Source organism: Tiliqua scincoides, chromosome 8 (genome assembly GCF_035046505.1).
Source record: "Tiliqua scincoides isolate rTilSci1 chromosome 8, rTilSci1.hap2, whole genome shotgun sequence".
NCBI classification, from domain to species: Eukaryota; Metazoa; Chordata; class Lepidosauria; order Squamata; family Scincidae; genus Tiliqua; species Tiliqua scincoides.
In genome coordinates, this window is record NC_089828.1 from 52,361,874 (window position 1) to 52,387,616 (window position 25,743).

Consider the following 25,743-nt stretch of genomic DNA (forward strand, 5'->3'; position numbering starts at 1 on the left):
CGGCATCCTGCAATGGGGAGGGCAGTCACAGACACCTCTCTCAAGATACAGGAATATTTGTTCCCTTACCTCAGGACTGCATTGTGGCTGCATCAGCACTGGAAAGTTGGATAGGATTGAGCCCAGAGAAATCTGTATTTCACGGTGCAGGGCTTCTCAGTAGTGCCTTGCCTATGGAACACCTTTCCTCCATGCCTTTGGCCAGCCTCCACCCTTAATGTCTTTTGGAAAGAAATTGGTCAGTGCTGTTTTCCTCTGTACTTACGTCAGTGCTGCTCAAATTCTTACCATGTCATATTGTGTTTCAGTGAGTGTGTGTTTCAATTGTTACTTACCACATGAATCTTTTTTTGTCAGATATAAATATTTTAGGTTATAATAATAGTAAATTACCCCACCCTTATTCTGTAATATAATTGGGAATGCCATCTTTTTCCCCCCTCAGTAGTCTCCACTGCAGTTAACAAGGGTGATTAGAAGGGGATGAGGCTGTAGTTCAGCGGCTGAGCACCTCTGGACACAGACTGTCCTAGGTTCAATGCCTGACATCATTGTCATAGGTTTGGAACAGGGGGTTAGCTGGGGGGGGGGGAGTACAGCCCTGGGGCCTCTCCAATAGCAGAAGCAATGATGTTATTGTCAGGAGCTATCTGGCACTGCCTTGGAAACTTTTCCAAAGGACTTGAGCTAAGGAAAAACATCGGGCTCAGCAGGAAGCAAACTGAGACATTTGCATAAGGACATAAGGTAATATCAAGGTCTCTGACTTTTGTGGCTCCTGTTATAGTAAGCTTATAATCCTATGCAAATGTATATGAGAGTAAGATGACCTACTTAACACACAACTTTGGAGGGATGTCATGACAAGTTCCTGCACTTCAAAATTTATCACTGCATCACTGATTGGGAAAGACCCCTGTTTGAATCCTGGAGAGTTGATGCCAATCAGTGTTTCAGTACCAGGCAAGATGGGCCCATGGCCTGACCCAAGTTTAGGTAGCTTTGTATATATGTTCAGGTGAAACATTCCCCATCACTGGTGTTCCTGGGCTTAGAAGAACATGCTGTACAATCTGATGTGTTGCAAGTGGCAGACTCACCCCCGAACGCCCTTTGTACATGCTCTGGTATTGCGAGATGAGAGCTTTTAGCATGGCAAACAGGTGCTGGAGCTAAACCCTGGTGAACACTGGCTCAAATTAAGCCCCGGGGGACTTAAAGTGATCGCTTTCCCTATTGATTGCACACGTTGGTGCCTTTGGAAATTTAAAAAACAGACACACACACAGAGCCGGAGAAGCTTTGACTCATCGTGCTCCTTATAGGCTTGCTGGCTTAGCCTGTGCAGCCATCTCTTGGTAACCCTGACACCATCTCACAGAGAGAGAGAGAGAGAGAGAGAGAGAGAGAGCCTGGAAGGAGGAGCGAGGAAGAGGAGGAGCGTGCAGATCAGCTGTCAGCTCCCCCGTGGGCACATTCCCCAGTGCTCACTAACAGCCAAGATCAGAGCCCGTCTCTCATTCATAAGCAAGGGTGAGACTGACCTGCCTCTACATTTCGGGTGGAAGCAGGAGGGTGCTCTGGAGGCTAGGTTCTGGCCATCACAACTGGCAGGTAAGCAGAACTCTCTGAACACTTGGCTGATGGGGCTTGCGGCGGCACTGTTGGTAGAAGCTACAAAGGCAAGGGAAAAACACCAACAAAAAATGAAATGGAACAACTCGCACCCTCTTAAATGGGCAGATTTTGGAAAGCATGCTGCTGGGTGCATAGTGGATGCTCAATGGTGGGTTTTTAACAAGTGAGCAATGGCCATAAGTACGGATCACCCCCAGTCTTCACGACTGCTGTTGTTTTGGAAGTGATTTCAGAGTGGAAACGAGAGGCAGGGAGGGAGATTATGGATTTTCAAGGCTGCTCATGCCGCTCGTGCAAAACACTGAACTCTCCAGAGCTGTCCCCGCCGCTGTTAACCCTTTAAGGACCTTTAGGGAAACTGTGGGTTGATTTTGAGTTTGGTTCAAGACGTGGGGGAAAAAAGCTGCCATGTGCTTATCTGTGCATTTAAGGGTTTGTTTGATCCCATACCAGCAAGGCTCTATTGGTGACTGTGGAGAGGGGAGCTCCCTCCCTGTATTTTGCCTCCCGCTGCCCCCCCCCCATATTAACCGAGAGTTTTTTGCATGCTATTCTAAACTAGTGTACATTTTCTTGCCAGGGAAAAAAGGGAGAATGTTTCATACTCCTCTCTGGGTAAAAAAATAAAATCCCCTCCCTGGATTTAATGAGCAAATAAAAAGTGGGTTCAGCTCCTTGGCAGAATTTATCTCCTTGTTATCACATTACAGGGGAAATAAAAGATTTAGCCAGGTGAAAATTTCCTCCTCTTTCTCTCTGGCAAGAAGGAAAAGAGAATTTAAAAACAAAACTAAATGTTATTCTTTTAAAACTGATTGTAATAGCATAATTTGAAGGTTTGGATTTTTATTTTCCCTCCTCCTCAAGTCCATTCTACATTTGACAAGAGAATAACCATCAAAATGATCGGCTGTTAATTATTGATTTAAATGATAGAATGGAGCTCTTTTCATTATGCACCAGTCATTAAAAGGCAACTTTCAGAAGGAAGACCTGGGGCAAGTAAGAAGGGTTTGCTAGGCAAGTGTTGAGTTTACCAGTTTTTTTAATGACTGGTGCAATCTGCCTCCCCTACTTTTAAAATAATGCAAAAAATTTTAAAAGCATTTGTTAAAACCTTCTTGTTTTCTTTTAAATTTTACTTGCCTTCACTTTTGGAAGGTGAGCCGTTAATATCCCCATTTTAAAGAGGGGTAAGCTGAAACTGATGGAGAGAGCCAGAACCATTTGCCCAAGTCTTCCAGTCACATATTCTTCCTCTATTTGTCCCTGCCTCCAATCCACCCTGCTTGCTCTGTCTCTCTTGCATCAATAACTAGATTGTAAGCTCCTTGGGGCAGGGTCTTTTCATTCTGTACATAGTGCCATGTACATTAATGGCACTATATAAAGAAATATAATGAAAAGCTATCCGTTAAGTGTAGAACTGAGCCAGAATTTGAACCCATGCTTCCTGAAGTCTGGGAATACATAAAGTTTGGCTTGATCATAGGTCCATATAGGTCCACAGATGTCCATCTAGTTCGGCAATCCTGTCTCCGCCAGGACCCAGCCAAATGCTCTGGAGAAGCCAGTATATGGGATATACTGTAGTTGCCCCTTGTTTACCCTAGTATGCAGTAATCAGAGGACACCATAGCTTAGCCCCATTCTTAGCTATTGTCTGTCGATTGTGGCTTGGTTTAAAAAAAACAAAAAAACAGCTATCTATCCTAGAAGGAACTATAACATCTTGCAGGAGTCAAGTAAGTAATTTGTCACAGGATCCCAGATGGACTGTTGTAGCATAATTACTAAAGATGGTGACTCATGAATCACCTCTGGTTCAAAACTCATCTCTGCCATAAACTCACCAGTTGACTTTAATAAGCAAAATACTCTTATCTCAGTCATCATCCCACTCCATCTGCAGTTGGGATAATTATGCCTGGCCAACCTTAATGGGCAGCTGTAATATTTCTGGGCATAATTATAGGAAGTACTATGAACATTCAACAGTGCCACATACATGCTAAGCAATATTATCCTTTTAATAGTTAATAATAATCGTTTAATAAGTGTTATTATCCCAGAGGATGTTGACAACTTACTCCAGCAGTTTGATCCTTGGGTATGAGAACAGCTCAGAAGTTAGAATGAATGAAGAATGGTTCTCCTAAGACAACTGTGGTGTAGCAGATGGAGTTTTGGACTTGGAGCGTGGAGACCTAGTTTCAGATCACCCAGGTAACCTAATGGCTGATCTTGGGCTGGGTACACACACTCTGACCAACCTGCTTGTTGTGAAGATAAAATGGGGTGAACAGAGAAGCCTGCATGTAGCTCTCAGCTTGGGTATGATGGGGACCCCAGTAACCTTTGTTGAAGGTTTAGTCATCCAAACCAAAGACAGAGTCATACATTGGCATGACTATTTCTATATATAATTTTATATATAATTAGACAGAGTCATATGACGTCACAAGTATTTATAACTCATTAACACGCAGCACAATCGTTAACTCTGATGCAAGTCCTGCTGTGTTCAGTGGGGCTTACTCTCTTGCTAGCGTGTTTAGGATAGCAGCCTTATGGCCCAATCCTAACTGCTACTTGCGTGGGTGGAACGCTAGTTCCTCCAGCGTGCGCTGTTGCAAAAGTGCCATAAAGCACTGACAGAGCAAAGGTCTGTTGTACTGGCAGGAAGGGGCAGAGGAGAAGTGGAACAAGGCAGTGGAGGGTAGCATTGGGGGCCAGTGGACAGGCTTGGGAAGGGACTAGTGGTGCTGGCATGTGCTGTATCTTATCCCTCTTCCCAGGCCTGATCTGCCAACATGAATCAACTATATAGCTGCTGCAGGTCCAAGCTGATCTGTTTTAGCTGCTGGGGCTTACTTGGGGCGAGGGTACAAATGTCCCCTTACCTTGAGGAGACCCCCATGGGATGCCACATAGCCTGCACCAGTGCTGCAGCACTGCATGAGAATCTATGCTGGATTGGGCTGTTAACCCGTAGTGCTGAACACACTTGCTGGGTATAAACTCCAATTAACACAGTAAGGCTGATGGCCAAATAAACATGCACCAAATTGGATTGCCGGATACCCCACTGGCATTACGAACTTAAAGCAGTTTATGGATGGGGTTACCTGTCATGGCTTCCCCCACCCAAGGAATGGGAAAATCATTCTCAAAGCCATTTCAAGAATTCATAAGCTTTATTTGGAAGCGTGAAGAAAGCTAATGTGTCAAGAAGGGCTCTATTCTAGCTTTCCACCTGCAGGAAGCATTCTGGGGAAGCATTCAAAATGTTAATTCCCCACAGGCCCATGCCTTGCAATTTGCAGCCCAATTCTAACTAAACTCCCATATGGCAATGCAGTGGTACTGGCACAGCCTCTGATGCATTCCACAGGGGTGTTTTGGCTGCTGAAGGTCTCTTCAGGGTAAGGGAACATTTGTCCCCTTGTCCTGGGTTTAGCCCAGGCAGCTGCAATGGGTCAACACCATCTTTGTGACCACAAACACCAGTGGGAAGGCTCTGATCTTCCCGCTGGAGCGCTGCTGGTGTGGTACAGTCTCATGAAGACTATAGCATGTGCTTTTTTCCTGAATGAGCTCTCCAGCAGCAGGGTTTCAAACAGTATGTCCTCAGTAGTGTCATAAAACAATTCTTGTGGAACAGGATGCCTCTGTATTGTCTCCATAATTATGGTCTAGGGTTCCCAAGACACATGTGGGATACATAGAACAGGCACTTAAGCACAATGCTAGAGCAATTGTTGTACTTACAGAAAATCTCATGTTCAGTACCTGCAGCATCTGAAGCTAGGGCTGCAAAAGACCCCCAGAGAGCTGCTGTCAGGTCACACAAACCTAGATGGACCAAAGGCCTGACTCCATATAAGGCTGCTTCTTGGGTTCCCATGGTACCTTTGAACAATTAACTTGCAGAGGTTTAGGAAGTGTTCCTAATTTTGCAAAGTTCCATGTCTGATTTATATGCAATTGATGGTTGCATGTGCAATTTGGGGGAGTTGCCATTTATAGTGTGTGCATCCCTAGACCAAGGGTCTCCAAACTATGGCCCTGCTGGGACCACATCTGGCCCCCCACAAGTTTTTATCTGGCCCTCAGCAACATAAAATATTTTTATTGCTAATTTTTTTTGCTAACATTTGACATTTTTACTCATTATATATAATTTTCCAGTTTAAGCAAGACATTTTTTCTTTGCAATTGTCACATTTCTTTTTTGTTCTGAATCATATCATGCGTATTAAAAAAAAAATCAAAGTGAAACTTCATTCATTTAAAATTCATTCATTCATTTATAAAACTAATTTTTTTTTGGCCTGCAAAAATGTGTAAAATATAAGATACAGCCCTCATACTGAAAAGTATGGAGATCCCTGCCCTAGACAGCTCCTGGATGAAATGCTAGGTCCTCCCTCACAGTCAGTATATTGTGGGAGATGGTGGTGTTCTAAATACCCTCAACCCAAATTGGATAGCTTTTCACAGGGTAAAACCAGCATGCTGATTTGATAGGGTCCTGTGAGGGTTTGCATTCAGCATTTTAGACTCTGGATCATGGGGGGAAAAGATCTCACTGGCATTTACCATTTTGTGGGATCAACAGAGTGACTCAAACTCTTTCATTTCCTTATAGCAGATTAGGAAGAGATTAGGCCCCCGATAGCTAACCAGCTCATTTCAAAAGCCTCATTCCTGGATTATTACAAATAAGTATATCCATACATGTACAGGGACAATCAAGAAAAACTAAAATTTTTGTCCAGCATAAAATAAATTAGGCAAGTTTGCATACATGCAATATTTTGCTTCACCTCTGCCCCTGAAAAGATCTGATTCTCATTTTGCTGAAGGTGTGTCAGTGCTCTCTTTAAAAAAAAAAATACTGTACTGTTAAGGAAAAAACGTTATATGGGTATGAAGCATTTCTATGTACACTACAATTCCATCATCTCCCTCCCCCATCTCTTTGAGCTGCGCTGGAAGCTGTTTGTAAAGGGCTGAGCTCATCCAGCCTGCTTTTCATATTCCCAGGGTATAGCCAGAAAGTAAATGATACAGCCACCTTACAGGTTGAGGTCTAGTCAGTGCCTAGATGGGAGACCACCAGGGAACTCCCTTGTACACCACCTTGAGTTTCATGATGGAAGAAAGGCAGGAGATAAAATCAATGAACATTCTAGGTCAGTGGTTCGCAAACCTTTTAGAACTGGGACCCATTTTTTTAGAATGACAATCTGTCATTCTAAACACCGGAAGTGATGAAATTAACCTGGAAGTGATGTCATGGCTGGAAGTTACACCATCAAGCAGGAAAATTGTTAACAGTCCCCTATACAACAAAATGAAAACAATTTAAGTAAGGGCACAATCCTAACCAGGTCTACTCAGAAGTAAGTCCTATTTTGTTCAATGGGGCTTACTCTCAGGAAAGTGTGGTTAGAATTGCAGCCTAAGTAAAAGTTTACAAGTTAAAAAATTTATTTAAAATAAATAAGAACCCACCTAACCCTCCTAAGACGTTGCTGATAGGTTTTAAAAAAAATTCTCCAAACATCCCAAAGGCTGCAATCCTATCCTAAACCCCATTGACTTCTTGTTGGCATCCTTCAGTTTCGGAAGACTATGGTATTGCGCTCTGAATAGTGGTTCTGGAACAGAGTGTCCTCTCCAGTGAGCGAAGCCTGGGTGAAGTAGATATGGAGAATAGACTGTTACCCATGCAGTAAATCCCCCCTCTCCACGTCGCTGAAATGGTCCAATGGAAAGGCAGAGGCCAATACGGTTGGTTCCAGAGGTATCGCAGGAGTTGCCAGAACGTGACTGTGTTCAGCCATGAACTGCCTCAGGGACTCCGGCTCCGGATTTTGCCTTGAGGTTGACTCCTGACGCCTTTTCCATAACTGGATGTAGCCACAAGGCAGTGGAGGTTTGGGATCAGAGTTTTCCTTCTCTCAGATGAGCTGCCTTCCCAGGCTAATGAGTCCCATCTACCTGGTGGCTGTTTAGTCGCCTCTTATGACAAGTACAGTCAAACTGAGGGCCTATTCTTATCCCCCAGTGCCCAGTCAAAACCCCATTAACTATCATTGCTCAAAGCATATACATAATAGCCTGTTAAAAATACAGATCTGTAACATTTCCCCAAATGCAGTCATATACCATGGGAGCATCAAATCTAAGATATTAAACATAAAATAACGATTGAAATAAATAGGGACTCACCTGAAATTGACTCGTGACCCACTTAGTGGTTCCTGACCTACAGTTTGAGAAACACTGTTCTAGGGAATGCACAACCTATCCAAGATCATAGGTTGTCAGTTTAATGACAAAATAAAATGTCCTCAACACAAAGTACAATGACTCTTAAGTTGGTCCTAATAAAGGCAACAAAATATCAACTGGCAAGCTTTTGAGTTCTACAGAACTCTTCATCAGACTGATGGTTAACAAAATACCGGGGGGGGGGGATGGGCACATGTTGTGGGAGCCCCCAAACAGTCCCCCATTTGTAAAGACTAAAGATGGTATTTTCGGAAGACTTGAATCAGCCTCTGAAATCTATGGGATGGTTTCAACACGCACGCACGCACACACACACCCCTTAGGGTTTGGCATACAATACTTCCAAGCCTCTTCATCTCAAGCTAAACATTTTACCCTGGGAGGCAAATCTGTACACTAATGGTATCTGGTACTTATTGCATCAAACAGGGCATGGAGGCACAGAAGTCAAGCCTAAAGCACCTGCCAAATGCACTTTGTGTGCAGCACAGAACTCAATAAGTTTTCAGAGCCTTTACAACAGGAATTTAAATAAAAGCATGCATTGTTAGGTCACAAGCAGAGATTTCCCCCACCTCTCTCTCTCTCTCTCTCTCTCACACACACAGAGAGAGAGAGAGAGAGAGAGAGAGAGAGAGAGAGAGAGAGGTGGGAAAAACCTCTGCTTATTTACTGGTACCTGTTTCTGTTAAAACCCTATTTTTGCTGTATTTGTCTGGGAATTGAGAGGTGCACTGTGGGCAGGAGGGAGGCAAGGAAGGCTTGAACTCTATTATATTGTTACATTTGCCGCTCACCCTTCCTCCTAGTAGTTCAGGATAGCTTCCAAGGTCTTTCCCCCATTTTATCCTCACAACAACCCTGCAAGGTATGTTAGGCTAGGCGGAGATGGTGGCAGGTTCAATGTTACCCAGAAAGCTTCATGGCTAAGTGGAGATTTCAACTTGGGTCTCCCTATTCCTAATATAACATGCTAACCCTTCCTGCTGTCACAGGCCAGATCCATGGATGGGCGCACAGCTGCTATTTATTCCAGGAGAAAAGCTTCCATTGGCACCAGTTACATCTGAGCATGGGTGGGTGGGTTCCTCGCTAGCACACAGGATGCACATGAATGCTAAGGCACTATGCTGTCATTTCACACACAGCGCAGCTGCTGAAATATATTTTCTATTATTGAAAATATTTATATACCACTTTTCAAGAAAAAGAAGTGCACAAAACACAGCAAAATAAATGGAGAAAAACTGAACAGAAATGTCCAATATTATGTATTCCTAGTATGCTAGGGAAATTATGTTTTTGTGGAGTACCTTATAGCACAAACCATAGGCATTACCTTGTCTTTTAAATGGATGGAGAGCAGAGTATTGTGAAGTAATGGACAGCCACACACAACAGCTAGAGTACAGCCTTCAGCAGTGGGGAGTAATGTGGGTGGGTGTTTGGGGGTGGCACCAGGGTAGTGATCCTTATTTATAGAAACTGGGGTGTCAGAAGCATGTCCCTGTTTTTATCTGTGAATGGTGGAAAGTGTCTTCTGCTTCCTACCTCCAGTCCTTCCCCACTGTACCTTCTGTGCTTCAAGCCTCAAGGGAATCAAATGGAAAAAGGGAGGCTTGGGTTCCCAGGTGCACACATTGCCTTATGTTACAAGCGCATCATGTTCTAAAAGAAAGAGCACTTATTTAACATGCTTGGCCATGGAACTAGTTTGTTTTCCCTCAGACCAACCTCTGAACTTTAGGGAGGATGCCTGAGGGAACTTCAGCCCCTAATTGTAAATGCAGAAGGTTGTGTGTTTTAATGTGAACCAAAGCTGGTGTTTAGTTTGGAAATTGAGAGAGCCAAGGCCTCGGGCCTGCCAGGAAACTACAAACACTGACCTGAAACACCCAGCCTCAATTCCAGACACATGAAGGTGACAATCAGCAAATGAAAGGCCTGTTTCCAAGAAAGAGGAGTTTCCAAAAGATGCTGGAGTTCTGGGAGCTGTGCTAACCTTACGTCTGACTAAGGCCCTGTCCACAGCAACAAGACTTATATAAGTCACACAACAAATGTTCGCCGTTGCTTTCTGGAACAAAGGCCCCATTCTGACATTACCATTGCAGTTTGGGAACCTCTTCTCAGTGGCTCCTTCATGCCACTGAGGTGACACAAGAAGTCCCAGGCCACATGGGAGGAGAGCTGCTAGACAACAAGAAAGAGAGCCAGGGTGGTGTAGTGGTTTGGGAGGTGGACTCAGGCCTGGAAGATCCAGGTTCAAATCCCCCCTCAGCCACAAAGCTTCCTGGGTGACCTTGGGCCAGTCACTTTCTCTCAGCCTCACCTACCTCACAGGGTTGTTGTGAGGACAAAAGGAGGGGAGCAGTCGTGTACACCGCCCTGAGCTCTTTGGAGGAAGGGCGGTATAAAAATGTAATAAATAATAATAAATAATAAAAACCCCAAGGCAACTTGTCAGAAAATGTGGATATTTTGTTTCAACCCACCCTTCTTCCAAAGTTGCTCAGGGTGGCACACACAATTTGTCATTGGCCTACATGTAATCCACATAACAACCCTGTAAGGTAGTTTGAACTGAAAGTGACAATCCCAAAGCCACCCAATGAGTGTTATGGCTGAGTGGGCACTTGAGCCCAAGGTCCCTTACTCCAACACTCTAACTACCACACTGCATTGGCACTCAAGCAACATGCCTTTCCCCAGCTAGCTGTTTTCTTTCTTTAACTACTCTTAAGACGAATAAGCTGTTTTTGCAGCAGCCTCTATTGCCATGTCTGTCAAAACCCAGTGGTCTCCTCTTCAGGGCCTTCCCCTCCCCTCCATATTGTTTTGTCTCAATACGTTTTTTTCCATCTTCAACCTGGTGTGCCCCACTAGTGCCATAAAGACCCATGTCCTGCATCTTCCTATGTTACCTGCTGTTCTTGGACCCAAGAAAGTAATTTCAGAATAATGAACTCTAAGTGGACTGGGAGTCACGTCCTTGGTCATGAGTCTTTCCAGTGTGGGCATGTGCTCTTACTCAGACAGGTCTCTGACCAAGGATTAGGAGAAAAGTTACTTAATATTAATATATGCATAGCTTAATATGTGCATATTGCTGTGTTTCTCCCAGTCAGAAAAATTATGGCAATAAATTATTCCCCTCAGAATCGGGGGGGGGGGGAATGGAGACAGGACATCTTCCTGCCAAGGGGTCCACATACCGTTCAGCCCCTGCACCTCCCTAGAAGACCCATTGATGCTGTCATCATTTTGTATCCCTTCACCCTTCTCCCTTCAGAGGATATTGGCTCAGTTCGGTACAAAAAGTACAATCATTTTTAAGGCCGAGAGCTCCTAGTTGGAGGGGAAATTGGAATTAATTGGCTGTAAGTTCTGCTGAGTGACTAGCCAGATGAGTTTATGAAGCCTGGAAAGAATTATCTACTGAATGTGAGAAGAGCACTGGCCATCCATGAGCAGGGCTGGTGGTGGCAGGGAGAACCTTGGCTGCGGTTTTTGTCTCTGTACCGTGATTTGCAGCCATGTGTAAAACACTCTATAAAAATAATTGGTTGGCATTGGCCCCCTTGCTGTCTTGCTAGCAGAAAGGGCATCGTTTCTGACACAAGCTGGCCCAGAGCATTCAACTTGGAAAGCTTGGTTTCACACCACTAGACCGGTCCTTCCTAAATCATGGGTTGGGACTCATGCGTTTGCCATAGGAAAACTAACGATGTGGCAGAAGAAATAAATTAAAAGTCCTGTGAGCCCAAGGGCCCAGCCACAGTGGAGGTTGTTCGTTGTGACTCTGCCTGACTTCCTGCTTTTGGGGAATGGGGCTGTAGGCAAGTGAGCAGCTGCTTCTCATGAATAAGGTCCCAGGTATAATCCTTGACAGTGACTCTAGGAAAGGCTGTGAAAAACCCCTGGCTGAAAACCTGAAGAAGGGCTGCCAGTTGTAGACAATCCTAAGCTGGAAGGGCCAATAGGTCTGCCTCAGTAGACCACAGCTTTATATGTTTATCTGCAGTCCCTGTTGCCTTAAGATGTCATCTCCAAATAGGCAGCAGAATTTGCAAGGATTTGTACAAAAAGCGTGGGGCCCACCACGAAGCGACTCCGTGTACCTTCCTGTAAGCCACTGGTGGCTCCCAGAAGAAAGCATTGGCAGCTGCCCTTCCCCTGGATTCAGCCTGGAAAGTCAAGAGGAGGATTCGGATGCTGGGCAAAGCTTATGGCTGCTCAGGCTTTTGCAGTAGATCAAAGATGACACTTTGTCATTGCCTTTGCCCAGAGGAACATTGCAAGCCCGTAATCTGACAACAATGAGCTGTAGCCAACCTCCAGCGGCAAAGGAAGGTATTGTCCTTCCCTGTAGCTCTGAAAGTTACAGGATCCCCACAAGAACTGGGAGGCTTCCAATTTGGAGAACATAAGAGCATAGCGAGAGCCCTGCTGGTTCAAAGCAAAGGCCCATTTAGTCCAGCATCTTGTTTACCATTTAGTCTAGCATCTTGTTTACCGACCAGATGCTTCTGGAGAGCCAGCAAGCTGGACATGGAGACAAAATAGCCCTCCCTGGACGCTGCTTCCCAGCAACTAGCATTTACAGGTGTGCTGCCTCTAAACCTGGAAGTAATTAATACTGTATATACAGTAGTTATGACTGATACTAGTTAATGGTCTTGTTCGTTTTGGCATCAATCCATATTCCTGTGTTCAAGTATGTAAACAGTCACTCATCCGAGGCAAGGAATGCCACCCAGTGATGAACAAAAAAAACACTTGCTAAAAACAGTAGGTCCTCCTTTAGTTAGACAACTATGGACTGATATGAAAGCAGACATGCTAGAGAAAACATCTATGGACTAGAAACTTATGGGGACTTATTTGTAAACCTACTTACCTTTGAGGCTTTCCACTTTCCTAAGCTGAAAGCTATGAAACTCTGTTGGGGCAGGCTGATGTAATGAGAAGGGGCAAGCCAAGAATAGGTATACAGGTCTCCAGTGGCAATGGTGAAAGAAACTGGTGTAAACTGGGAACGGGTGTCAGGCAGCTAGGGTTGGTTGTTTCACTATTTTCTATCCTCCCCAAAAACAAGAGCTACAGTAATTAAGAGACATTTTAGCAAACAGCCAGCAGGCTTTAACCCTGGACACCTCTCATTTTCATAATTATTAGGGCTCTGCAAGCATTAATCGGTTCAATCAGGAGAGTAATCAGCTAAAGCTTGAGTTCACTAATGATTGGGTGGCAGCTGTAATGGATGGAACCAACACAGTCAAATAATCAGTTTGGAAGCCTTGAACAAAGGCTCTTTCAACAAACAACTTTCCTTGGGTGCGGTAACACTTTCCAGTCTTCTTCTCCCACTCCAAACGGGAACTCTCCTTTCCACAGCAAACCACTCCTGGTTGGGAGAACAATAGCTGTAATTCAGGGAATATCCATCCTCTTTCCAACTGATCCAGCATGTTCTTCTACAAGTAGTTTTGTTTAAGATATGATGACTCCCTCCTAATCATTTATTTTACTATATGTTTTATGCTCCAAGAGGCCCACAGTGATGTTTGTGGATTTCTTCCCATCGCCTCAATTTTATTCACACAACAGCCCTGTGAAGTAGATTAGGCTGAGAGATGGTGACTGGCTCAAGGTTACCCAATGAGCTTCATGGCGGAGTGGGGAATTTGAATCCAGACCCCAAGGGCTAGCCACTACCCCGCACCTCTTCTAATTAGAAACTGCTACAATATTGCCCCAATACTGCATTGAGTTCTCAAATATTTCTCAGTTCTTAAATTTAGTTGTCCAAGAGAGTGCAAAAAGGTCTAATTCCTCATAGAGAGGTCCTTATTACTCATGCAAAAGATAGATTCTTGCAGGGCTGGTAATATGGAGTAGTTAACGGTGCTGTCTAACTTTTGAGGCTATTAGAGTTACTGTAATAGAAAATGTAAATATACTGTATACAAAGGGCTAGCTTCCCCTCTAACAATAAATGGTAGCTTTTATTATTAAATTGCAAGTTCTCCCACACCTCCTCCCGAGTCTTTGGCAAGTACAGTGAGGCTCAGTCAACATGCAAATATATTTGAATGTAATCAAAGCCAGATGACTGATCAACTAACAGTTTTTTCACCCAGTTGATAGCATTAGTTATTAAATGCTGGAAGAACGCCACATGGGATTGGGCGGTATTTTTGGTTGGTTGCCAGCTTGTAAATACTCTGCATTAACCAAACCCATCCCAAATAGTATTAAGGAAACTTAGGTGCTATGCTGTACATAAGTATAGGCTAAGCCAGTGTTTCTCAAACTGTGGGTTGGGACCCACTAGGTGGGTCACAAGCCAATTTCAGGTGGGTCCCCATTCATTTCAATATTTTATTGTTAATATATTAGACTTGATACTACCATGGAATGTGATTGTATTTGGAGAAATGTTACAGACCTGTACTTTTAAGAAGCTACTACGTATATTCTTTTAACAATGATAGTAAATGGGACTTACTCTTGGGTAAGCGTGGGTAGGATTGCAGCCCAGGATTGTTTTAAAAATGTTTATGCTTGATGATGTCACTTCCGGTCATGACATCACTTCCGGTGGGTCCTGACAGATTGTCATTCTAAAAAGTGGGTCTCGGTGCGAAATGTGTGAGAACCACTGGGCTAAGCAGTCCCTGTGTAGATACAGAATATAGCTTGGGAGGTCTGGGTTTTGTTAGTTATACTTTGAGAGCTGTATGCTGCTTTTGGTTCAGAGCAGAGCCCAGCTTCTTCTGAAGAGCTTAGGAGACAGGTAGGAGAGTTGACAGTTGAAATCCCTGTCTTGATTTTTGCCTTTGAGGAAGGCCTGGTTGAAATTTTGTTCTTCCAATTCAGCCCTCCTCCCTGGCCTTCAACAGTTAAATCTTTAAGTGGGGGCAGATTGCATCGAGTCTCTACAGCACATACACCATGCAATACCCAGCTTGTCATTTTGCACATGGTTAACTATTATGGTAAAATAACATTTGACAATATTTAAAATAAAATACTTTAAATGCAGTACCAGTACAGTACAAAATTACTATTTGCCATATAGAACAAATAATTTTTTCCTAATATCTTTCTTTGAATTAAACTGCCATTTTAAATTCATGGAGTGCGAGTTATGATCTAATACAGTGGCTTGACTAGAGAGCCTTCAACTATGTGAAACATGTAACTTCCTGGTCGCCTTTGGATTTTAATCCAATGGTATGAGAATATGGATGTGACTGCAAGTGTGCCATCTCTAAAAGGTTGGAAAGTTTGAATGGATTCATTGTGGAGCCTTGCACATGTAACTTTCTGTCAGCCCTCATTGCTTTTAGAGCAGTGGTTTTCAACCCCCTAGGCTTTCTGGGACCCTAGGCTTCCTCAGAAGCAATTAGAAGATCGGTAACAGTGGACAAGAATCTCAGAAAGTCAATTAGACCACTACTACCGTTTTTCACTTCTAGAGTGCAGCCACAGAGGAGCATTGAGTGCTTGCGGAGTAGACTCTCCCACAAACTAGGCCAGCACTCCAATGGGAAATGAGTGCGCATCCTAGACATTCTCTCACAGCATCCTCTGCTACATACAATAGTTCCTCAGATGGGACAATGTGGCAAGAGTTCACCAGAAGGTAGAACATTTTTAAAGCACTCCTTTAAAAGAAAACAAAGGAATAATAGCGGCCTCAGCCTGCCTCTTTACAGTCATTACGAGGACAAAATGAGACGGAGGGAGACAAACCATATCGATTCTTGTCATTTAAATTGATATTTAGCAGCAGGAGGGTAATGCCTTCACGGGTGTTTTGTTTTATATTTCTAATAATGTTTACTCCAGGAGCTGATTAAAGCCTCACTGTTTGACCATATTAAGCCTCTTTATGCTGCCAGGCCCACTGGTTCGTGCAGCCCAGGATAGTGGAGGCTACAAACCACGGACAGAGGCCTCTTCTAGTCCTACTAGAGTGCAGCTTTGAACTAATCAATCTCCAACATCGTCCAGACTCCCACAGGAGTGTCAGGACTTTTGCAGTTTTGGAGCATGTGATGAGAGAGGGAGTTGAAATGAGCAATGATTACCAGTGGCAGTCTGAGGCAAAGAGGCAAAGAAGGAAGGCCCATAGCCAGGGAGACAGACCAGGGACAGACTGCACTTGCTCCCGGTGTGGAAGGGATTGTCACTCCCGGATTGGCCTTTTCAGCCACACTAGACGCTGTGCCAGAACCACCTTTCAGAGCACGATACCATAGTCTTTCGAGACTGAAGGTTGCCAATACCACCAGTGGCTATTAACTCTTTTCCCATTTGAATTTAATTGAGTATTTTCTGGATTTTAAAAATTGATTGCGCTGTGAGGCAGACTGAAGCAGAAACAACAGTTTCTGTCAACTCACTTGCCTCCACTGCCACTTCCTGGGTTGAAAGGGGGAGGGAAAGAAAAAGGAAGTGTAGAGTGGTTAACTAGAATACAATGCTCCAGCAATCTCCTTTCCTCCACACTTCCTCTTTCACTTTGTTTTCCATCTGGCAGGCCATCTCAAGTGCTAGGAGGTCTTGGTCCTGCCCTGCCACAAGCTCCCCTTTGGACTTCAGTAACCCCTACTGACCAGTGCAGTGATTTTCAACCTTTTTCATCTCATGGCACACTGACAAGGTACTAAAATTGTCAAGGCACACCATCAACTTTTTGACAATTGACAAGGCACACCATCTGTTGGTGGGGAGACTCACATCCCCATTGGCCCTACTAACAAATGACCCCCCCCCAAAAAAAAAAACTCTCTCGGCACACCAGCAGACCATTCACGGCATACCAGTGTGCCACGCCACAGTGGTTGAAAATGGATGGACCAGGGATAAGTGGGCTGTTCGCACAAGCAACAGATGAGGCCAACAACCCTGGGAGGAAAATAATGGGGTGGGGGATCTAATGGGAGGGCTGGCCTACCTCCAGTCCCAACAAAGCCTGAAATTAACCTTTGCTACTCATTGGTCAGGGGGCGGGGGAGTGAAGCTGGAAAAACAGTGTCATTTAGAAGACAGACGACCCCAGTTGACCATCAGATTGGCTGTTTGTGAGAATTAGGCCCAACACTTAAAATCTGACGTGTTCTAGCATGTAACATACCACACAAGGATCAAGTCTTTCAGCGGGTTCCCAAGGGTGACACATGGCAGAATGACTGGATCATTTTTGATCGCTATAATCTATTGAGGGAAAGGGTTTTTAAAAATTGTATACCACTGTCCTTATGAAAGGATAACCAAAGTGGTTCACAGCTCTTATAGCACACAGTGCAAGTGCTTAAGGGCCCAATCTTATCCCACTTCCCAGTGCTGACGCAGTCATAATGCAACCCTGAAGTAAGGGAACAAATGTTCCCTTACTTTGAGGAGGGCTCTGTGATTGTCGCTCCACCATAGGATGCAGCACACACCCCATTGGTACGGCTGCATTGGCACAGGAAAGTTGGATGGGATTGGGCCCTTAAACAGTTTCCAATAAGGCCATCATAAAGCCACAAATATCAAACGTTTTTTCTCTCAAATAACCCAAGTGCTAATTGGTGTCAAGGTGGAAGAGGCCCCACTCCTAATCCTTGAGCTGTGAAATTAGCCACCTTCCTCACTTTGGTTCAAATAATTTCACCTTTCTAACATCACAGCAGCAAAAAGAGGAAAGATGTTTGGCTAACTTAAATGACTATGTCACAAAAGCACTGTTTTAGGTGGGTTAAGTGAGTAGAGGGGGTCTTAAGTTTTGGCAGAACTGAACCTTCACTCTGAGTGGGCAATGCCTACAGAAAATGTCTCAGTGATTTAAACCATTTCTGCCCAGTCCGCAGGTGTACACATTTGATCCCTGTTGTGTATATGCAATGTTGGGCAGAAATGGCTTTTAGTCTTAAAATCAAGCTACTGGACCACCACGATCACTCCTGCAACACAACCCATCTGGGTTTTGCAATGCATACCCATACTGTTTGACAAGACAGAGTAATTCTTCTAGAATTAGCTTTTCTACCATCTGTAGGAAGGAACTGCTCTCTTGCATACCACAAAATCACCTTCAGTGATTTCAGAATGTTGTTGGCTTCCTTGGCCAGAAGATTCATTTTCCCAGGCTGGTTCTGAAGGCTGAAAAATCCCCAGTACCTTTCTTTTCTCCATCCCCTGTTTCTGTGGCAAACCTTATTCATTCCCAGCCCACATATCAATTTTAGGCATGCAAGGTTAGGGCTGGAATTAATTTGGTTGGGAGAAAAAAAATCTACCTTGTGGTAAATATTTTTCAGATCAATGAACAAAAATCCAGCTTGAGTCCGGCACAGAGCAGGCTATTTTGATTGGGGGGGGGGGGGGGAGGAAGCATGAATGAGAAGGGAGAAACCTCTCTGTCCACTGCTTTGATCAAGTTGGCAAGAAACTTTAAACACCCTTCCATATGACAAAATAAAATATAAGTAAATTAAAAGTTTACAATAAGTTTAAAAATTTATTTAAAATAGAGAAAAACCCTCCTAACCCTCCCAAGCAGTTGCTGATTTGTTTAAAAAAATTTCCTAGAAATCTCAAAGGCTGCAGTCCACACTCACCCAAGAGTAAGCCCTATTGACGATCACTGTTAAATGCATATACAAAGTAGCCTGTTAAGAATACAGATCAGTAACATTTCCCCAAATGCAGTCGCATACCATGGTAGCACCAAGTCTAAAATATTAAAAATAAAATACATATTGAAATTGGCTCGTGACCCATCAAGTGGCTCCCAAACCCACAGTTTGAGACACACTACTATAAGGGATTGCTGTGTCTCCTCTTTAGAATATTTCAGTTTTGCAGATAAGTAAAAATGCTTCCAAGGAGCAAACATCTGAACTAACTGATATTTCCAAAAATGCAACTCAGCTTTTTTTTTTCTCCCACTCCAACTTTTCTTTGAGTGTCAACCCTTTTATTATTAGGATTTTAATATGCTCTTGGTTTTCATTGCTAGCTTTATAGCTAATAACATAATGTGTTTTACGTTGCCTTTCAATATTTTTGGATTTTGCTGCATTAGGGTAGTTGCTTTTTACTGTTTGATGTATTGTTTAAAAAAAGGCAACCCATTCTCAGGAAGTCTTTGGCTTAAGAGGCTTAAGAAAGCTTGTAAGCACCTTTCTCCGTCACTCCTTCTGGGTAGGAATAGTGCGCTGCATTTAAGTGGCACATTTGTGAGTTTTTTGGAGACTGGAGCAGATTTGAGAGCTAGTGTGTATAGCAGCCAAGAGCATCACCTGCAAGTTCCAAGGATTCACCTGGCAGTCTTAGACATGCAGTGGAATAAGAGAACAGGAATGACCGTACCATTTCAGATTCAGGGCCAGCCAAAGAACAATCCACATTGTTCGATTGTTGGCAGTGTGCCTGAGGCAGTGTGCCATTAACTCAGGGGTGTCCAAAGTTTTTGGCAGGAGGGCCACATCGTCTCTCTGACACTGTGTCGGGGGCCGGGGGGAAAAAAAGAATTAATTTACATTTAAAATTTGAATAAATTTACATAAGTTTACATAAATGAATTTATTAAAGATGAACTTATATGAATGAATGAAGGTCTTGCAATAGCTCAAGGCCTATAAAAGGCCTTGCACAAAGCAAGGCTTGCCTTTCCTTTGCTGCCACTGCTGCATCACAGATGTGAAACAGCAAGCAATGGAGGGAGCCCTCATACCACAGCTCATGTGAAAGGTCGAACAGTTGGCCGTCATGCTGAGAGCAGTTGCATCGGGCCAGTGTGGGCTCCAACAAATCTCAGGAGGGCCAGATGCTCATTGGAGACTGGGGGCTCCCTGAGGGCCGCACTGAGAGGCCTCAAGGGCCGCAAGTGGCCCCCGGGCCGGGGTTTGGGCACCCCTGCATTAACTGGTGATGTGCAAACTGCTCCCCCCTTCGCCCATTACCTGAATCCAAAGGAAGGAGGAAGTTGAGTGGCAGTGTGGAGGAGTCCTCGGGCACACTGGTGCTGCAGCCCAGTGGTACCCTCCAAACACAAGGCTCGATTTGCCAGGTGTGTTGTAGAGCCAGTGAGTGAGCAGCACAGGAAAGAAGGCACCAGAGTCCCTTCTACAGGGGAACCCACTACTAGACACCCACTAATGCTTCATGCATATTCATCCCTTGACGCCTGACGCAAATGAATGAGCTGCCAAACACCACCAGTCTAACGTTAAACATTGCCAAGTCACAGAGAGGGCTTTGCAGCAGGAGGCACACATTCAGCTGCCTGAGTCAGTGCACTAAGAGAGAATTTAAGCAAAGTACATGCATTTATGAACCTGGCTTTTTATCTCTTCAAAGCATTGGCCCAGACCCACACAGCTACCCTGTTGTCTTTCACAGCGCACATTCCCTTCCAACAGGCAAACAGCTTCCAAACCAGCAAGAATGGCTTCTTTCCACCCTCTTGCATTTTGGAACAAAATTCCTCAAGCCTTCCAATAAATGCAGACTTGGTTAAGTGCAAAGCTAGAGGTTGCCAGTCAGCCTTTAAGTTGATGGGTTACTTGGCTAAGTTTGGTTCAATGTGAGGTGGTGGTGTGACAGTGTGAAGATCATATTCCAGCCCCTAAACAGCAGGGATTAAGTGGGTGGTAGGGCCTTTCCAGTAGTGCCTCCTCAGCAAGCAGGACACCCTTCATCATGCTCATTGAGGTTTAGGGACCAGGTTTGGAGTTCCTTATTTAAGCAGGTTTTTAATGAACAACTGGTGAGCTTTTAGTTGATCTCTGATTCGGATTCAGTTGAGTTTTATTATTAAAATAAAAAAAACACATTTATATTAGCCAATTTCTTAGCCACCTTTCAGCATAAGCTCCATGGGTGGCTTAGAACTGAAAAATAAATGCAGTGCAATCAATAACAATGCAATGGATAAATCATAAAACCACAGGAAGAGCAGCTATCACCAGGCAATAAGAGCAGCAGAAATATAAAATGACAGCTAAAAAACTAACTTACATGCTAGAAAAGCCTAGGCAACCGGAAATCTACCTGTTGCCAAAAAGAGATCCAGATGATTTTTTGGGGAAGGGGGGCATTCCAGATAAAAGTGCCACAACCAAAAAGCCTCTTTCATTCATCACCCACTTAACCACAAATGGCAGGGAGAACATGGAAGAGAACCTGTGTTGAGTCACATAAGTTCTGTACAAGCTTGTATAGACTTAGGCAGTTCTTACTTTGAATTGCTTTTGTTGTTTCTTACGGTAAGCAGTCTCAGAAATACGCATGGCCATCTCCCACCTTTCTTTAACATGAAACATCAGAGGGAGTATTTGTGAGGTTTCAAGGGGTCCTCCATCCAGGCAGTAACTAGACCTGGATCTGCTAAGCTCCAGCAAGGTAGGCCCAGCAAATGCCCAGAGATTGGAAGACATGCTACTGTACACGTTTTAAAAATAAACAGGACTTCCCTGCTGAGTAGTCACCCATCCCCACCTGCCACACGCAATACAGGGAAAGAAAGGGGCCAAACAAACAAGCCACATTTCAGATAGTAAACTCAACACAGGAAAAAAAAACAACACTGTCATTATGGCCTCAAATGTGCATTTTCTTTTCTCCAGCAAACTAGTTAGATTCAGGTTATATAAAAGAGTAGAGAAAGAGGGAGGCAATGCTATTGGAAACAGAAGGTGCCTGGTCAGTTTGCTGTGGGTCCTGGGGTGAAGCCATCCCATGGTTTCAAGGACCTGTCAGATAGGCCCCTGATGTATGTGGGGATTTGCCCAGTGCAAAACTGGGCATGTCCTGATGCAGCCTCAGCTTGGCAAATGGTAGAGAGTACCCACAAATCCATATGAATTGGGAATCTAGAGTACATAACGATTCTTAAATTCCCCACCGGCAATGGCTCAGTTCAGATGATTCTTACCAACTGGGTGGGCAGAGCTGCTCTAGTTGCAAGAATTCATTTCAGCCTACTAGAAATCTGCCTCTGCAATGGGCTCCAAGAGGAGATCCCCTCTGTGACAGTGTCCATCCCAATCGCATATGTACAATTTGTATGTCTTCATCATTAGTCGGCAATGGACCAGCAGAAGATGCTCGTGTTGCACTAATGAAGCCAGCTCGTTACAGAGAAGCTGAACAATGGATTTGTCTCCCTGAATCAATCTACTGAAAGTCCTCTGGAGCTCAGAGGGCCTTTTCAAACTGCTTGCTTGTCACTATTTGTGGCCTTTGAATCAAAAACCCATGGTTTCAGGAGACTAGAGATTCCGGCTCACAGGTCATTGTGGATCATCAGATGTTTTGAGCATTGCATAGTGCTTTGTGTCTGAGATGTTACTAACTAAGCACAATCACGACAACCTTAGGCACAAAACTGCCCTGCTATATGTGTTTTTGCTCTCTGTTATAAATTAATTTACCCCTGTAAGCTAGTTTCTACCTATTTCCATGGTACATTAGAGTTAAACTACAGCTACCCCTGGCAACTTCTTATCTCAAAACAGATAAGCACCACTCAAGAGGCAGGCCAGCAGTGTTTGTCCAAGACTTCTTGATGTGGCATGTCAAATGCTGTTCCCCTTCCACAATGATGTGCCAACCCCTACTCTTGACACTCTCCAATGTTTTAGCTCAGTACTCTCCTTCCTTCCACATTTCCTCTTCCTCTCTATTCCCTCTTCCCATTCCAATCCAGGGAGTAGGAGAGGAAGTAGAGGTAGTGGAGGAAAGTAGGTGATGAGCAACCCCCCCCCCAATCAGTCTGCTGCCTGAGATAACGGTTTCAGTTGGCCAGCCACATCAAGGTAAAACACAGCGGCGGTACCTCAGTACAGCAACCAAGAGCCAAACTCACTTTCACTGGCTCAGCTGTCGTGGCTTCATCTCATAAGGTACCCTGGGATGCCTTCAGAAAATACTAATTTTTCAGGGTGCTCACAAGACTACACTTCCTGAAAACCCTTAGGAAAGCATGGCCATTACATGTGTTTCAAGGTGGTTCAAGTTTGCAGTGCAAATGCAACCTTGCACGTACTAACGTCAACCTCACATCTACTATAATGCCTGAACACAGTGCTTCTCAATCTTTTTACTGCAGTGATCCACTTTGTTGCCCGTTGTGACCAGACAAGTGCTCCAGAATGCCTTGAGACGGCATGAGTGCACCAGCCCGCAACTAACTTCATTGGCTGTTTTGTGCCCCTGGCACTACACATACCCTAGAATTCTCTGCAACTCACAGATGCTTTTGCAAATGAGTCAATATGGAAACTTTTCCCAACACATGACTCAAGATGATATACATGGGCTTCATGGATGGTCAGTCTAGCTTAGCTTCCACAAGGTGGTTGCATCAGGGGCCCTTGGCCCATGAATTTGACTTTAAAGGGGGATTAAAATGGATGAAGGGAAGGTCTATAGCTACTAGTCACAATGGCTACATACCATCTCCAAGTTCAGCTGCAGGATGCCCCTGAATATCAGTGATGGGAAAGGGCTAATGCTTTCAAGCCCTTTTGTGGAGTCACTTGCTTGATCACGGGGGGGGGGGGGGAGGAACCAGATACAGGCCTTTGACCTAATCTACGAAGGGTAGTCATCTGTTCATTTTCTTCCAAAGATGCTTCGGGTTGTAGCCTTAAACACATCGTGCTGAACTGCGTCCATCAAGCATTATTGCGGAGCAGAGACAGCACCATATATCATGCTATACTTTGACTCTCTAGTAGCTTTCCGCTAGGCACAGACATGGTTTAAAGCTGGCTTTTCCCTTGTATTTTGCAGGTGAATTAGCAAAGCAGATCAAGTTCCTCTGAAGATCAAGATAGAATTATAATCCAGGTTTCCATTCCCAGAATGGAAGCCTAAGAGTGCCCAAGATCCCCCCATGACCTCCCGAAGACACTACTCTTTGCCACGAACTCTGATGACTCCACGCTTGTATTCCGAAGGGGCACTGGGTGGCATTGCCCAGATTACCCCCTTCCTGTACCTCAGCAAAGGAAGTGTCGCCTCCAACCGCCAACTGCTCCTGGCACGCGGAATAACATGTATCATCAATGCCACCATCGAGCTCCCCAATTATAACTTCCCCGACTTTGAGTACGTCAAAGTGCCTGTTGCCGACATGCCCAGCGCCCCAATTTCACTATACTTTGACAGTGTGGCCGACAAGATCCAGAGTGTAGCCCGGAAGCACGGGGTCACCCTGGTGCACTGCGCAGCCGGTGTGAGCCGCTCGGCCACCCTCTGCATTGCGTACCTCATGAAATACCAGAATGTCTCCCTGTACGAGGCATACAACTGGGTGAAATCAAGACGCCCTGTCATACACCCCAACGTGGGCTTCTGGCGACAGCTGATAGACTACGAGCGAGAGCTCTACGGGAGGAACACCGTCAAAATGGTACAGACTCCATATGGCATTATGCCGGATGTTTACATGAGGGAGAGACGAACCTTTGTGCCTTACTGGGGGATCTGAAGAGGACAGACAGGAGAAGGAGGGATGTGATGTTGTGGATTCCACCCGAATGGAGAGCATCACCGTCTCTTTTCATAGCTGACTTCAGTTCCTTATCAGGCAGCAGAACCTCCACTGCATTTTTCAAAGCACTAAACCAGCAACCCCAGAAATCGGGGGGCGCCTTAATCCTACATCCCGTAAAGTTAACTTTGCCAAAATGTCTCTTTTGTGAAGATGTACAGCGTCCACAGAATGAACTTGCAAGTCCATTTCAACAATATAAAAATTCATGAAGCCAAGCGATCGAGTGGTGGAAGACGTAACCTGAAATATTGTCTTGCAATGCGGTAGCTTTATTTTTCATTTTATTTTCCTTCCTTGCCAGAGCAACTGGCTGGCAAAAAGCCTCAACAGGAGAGAGCGACTTTCCTTTTCCACAGAAAAGTCTAGTCTTAAATGCTGAATTAAAAAAACAAAAATAAAAAACCAACCTCCAGATGAAGAGAACTAACTAATATGCTGTTACAATTTTATTTTTGAACTTATGGAGAGATTTATTCCAAGTTCACTGCCCCGTTCTGGTAATTTACAGTTAGCTTTTAATTTTCAGGCGGGGAAAACACCCAACATGCGCTAACCAGAAAATCTGCCAGAAATAAAATAACTTCAGCAATTCAGATGTCATGCTTTTTTTCCCTACCTTACTATCTTCACCTTGTGTTGCTCATTAATGATTCCCTCCGCAGAATAACAAATGATTCTTCTGCCTGTTTTGCACACTCACAATAAAATGAATGTTCTGCATCATATACTAAACTTTGCAATTTATGCAAATTAAGCAACTTTACACATACTTGCTTATTTTCAACAGTGAATTCTGCTTCTACTGACCATAAGGGTAACAAAACCTCACCCTCTGGAAATCATGTTTAGCCCTATTCCGAAATCAAAGTTCACCAGGCAAAACCCATCTTTGCTCCTTAAGGACGAGAAACTTACTTTTGTTAAATGAAAGCTAAGATTCTCAGGATGCTGAATTCCATGTCCAGTACCACTGGAGAACATACCCAGTTGTGTTAAATCAGGCAAAAGGTCCATTTAGTCCAGTAGCCTATTTTGCCTCAAAAGCCCATAAACTGGGTGTGAAGGCCATACAACATCTAGTACTGTATTCAAAGGCAGGTACGTTGCAGGCTAACAGCCATTCTAGCAGTGGTTTGCTCAAGCAGAACAGCAGCACTCTGAGTAAACTCTCCCCCCTGCCACAATACAAATAAGAACCAAAATAGTGGCCATTATTGATGCAAACGATGGCCGTTTTT

At 44.3% G+C, this 25,743-nt stretch overlaps 1 protein-coding gene across 1 annotated transcript; it reads left to right on the top strand.

The window, feature by feature from the left end:
* Positions 1-1,474: 1,474 nt before the first annotated feature.
* Positions 1,475-25,195, top strand: DUSP14 (dual specificity phosphatase 14). The gene is made up of 2 exons (XM_066636048.1): positions 1,475-1,614; positions 23,740-25,195. Exon 2 carries the CDS (start codon positions 23,843-23,845, stop codon positions 24,437-24,439), a length of 597 nt encoding a protein of 198 aa, XP_066492145.1. The 5' UTR covers positions 1,475-1,614; positions 23,740-23,842; the 3' UTR covers positions 24,440-25,195.
* The last annotated feature ends 548 nt before the right edge of the window (positions 25,196-25,743 follow it).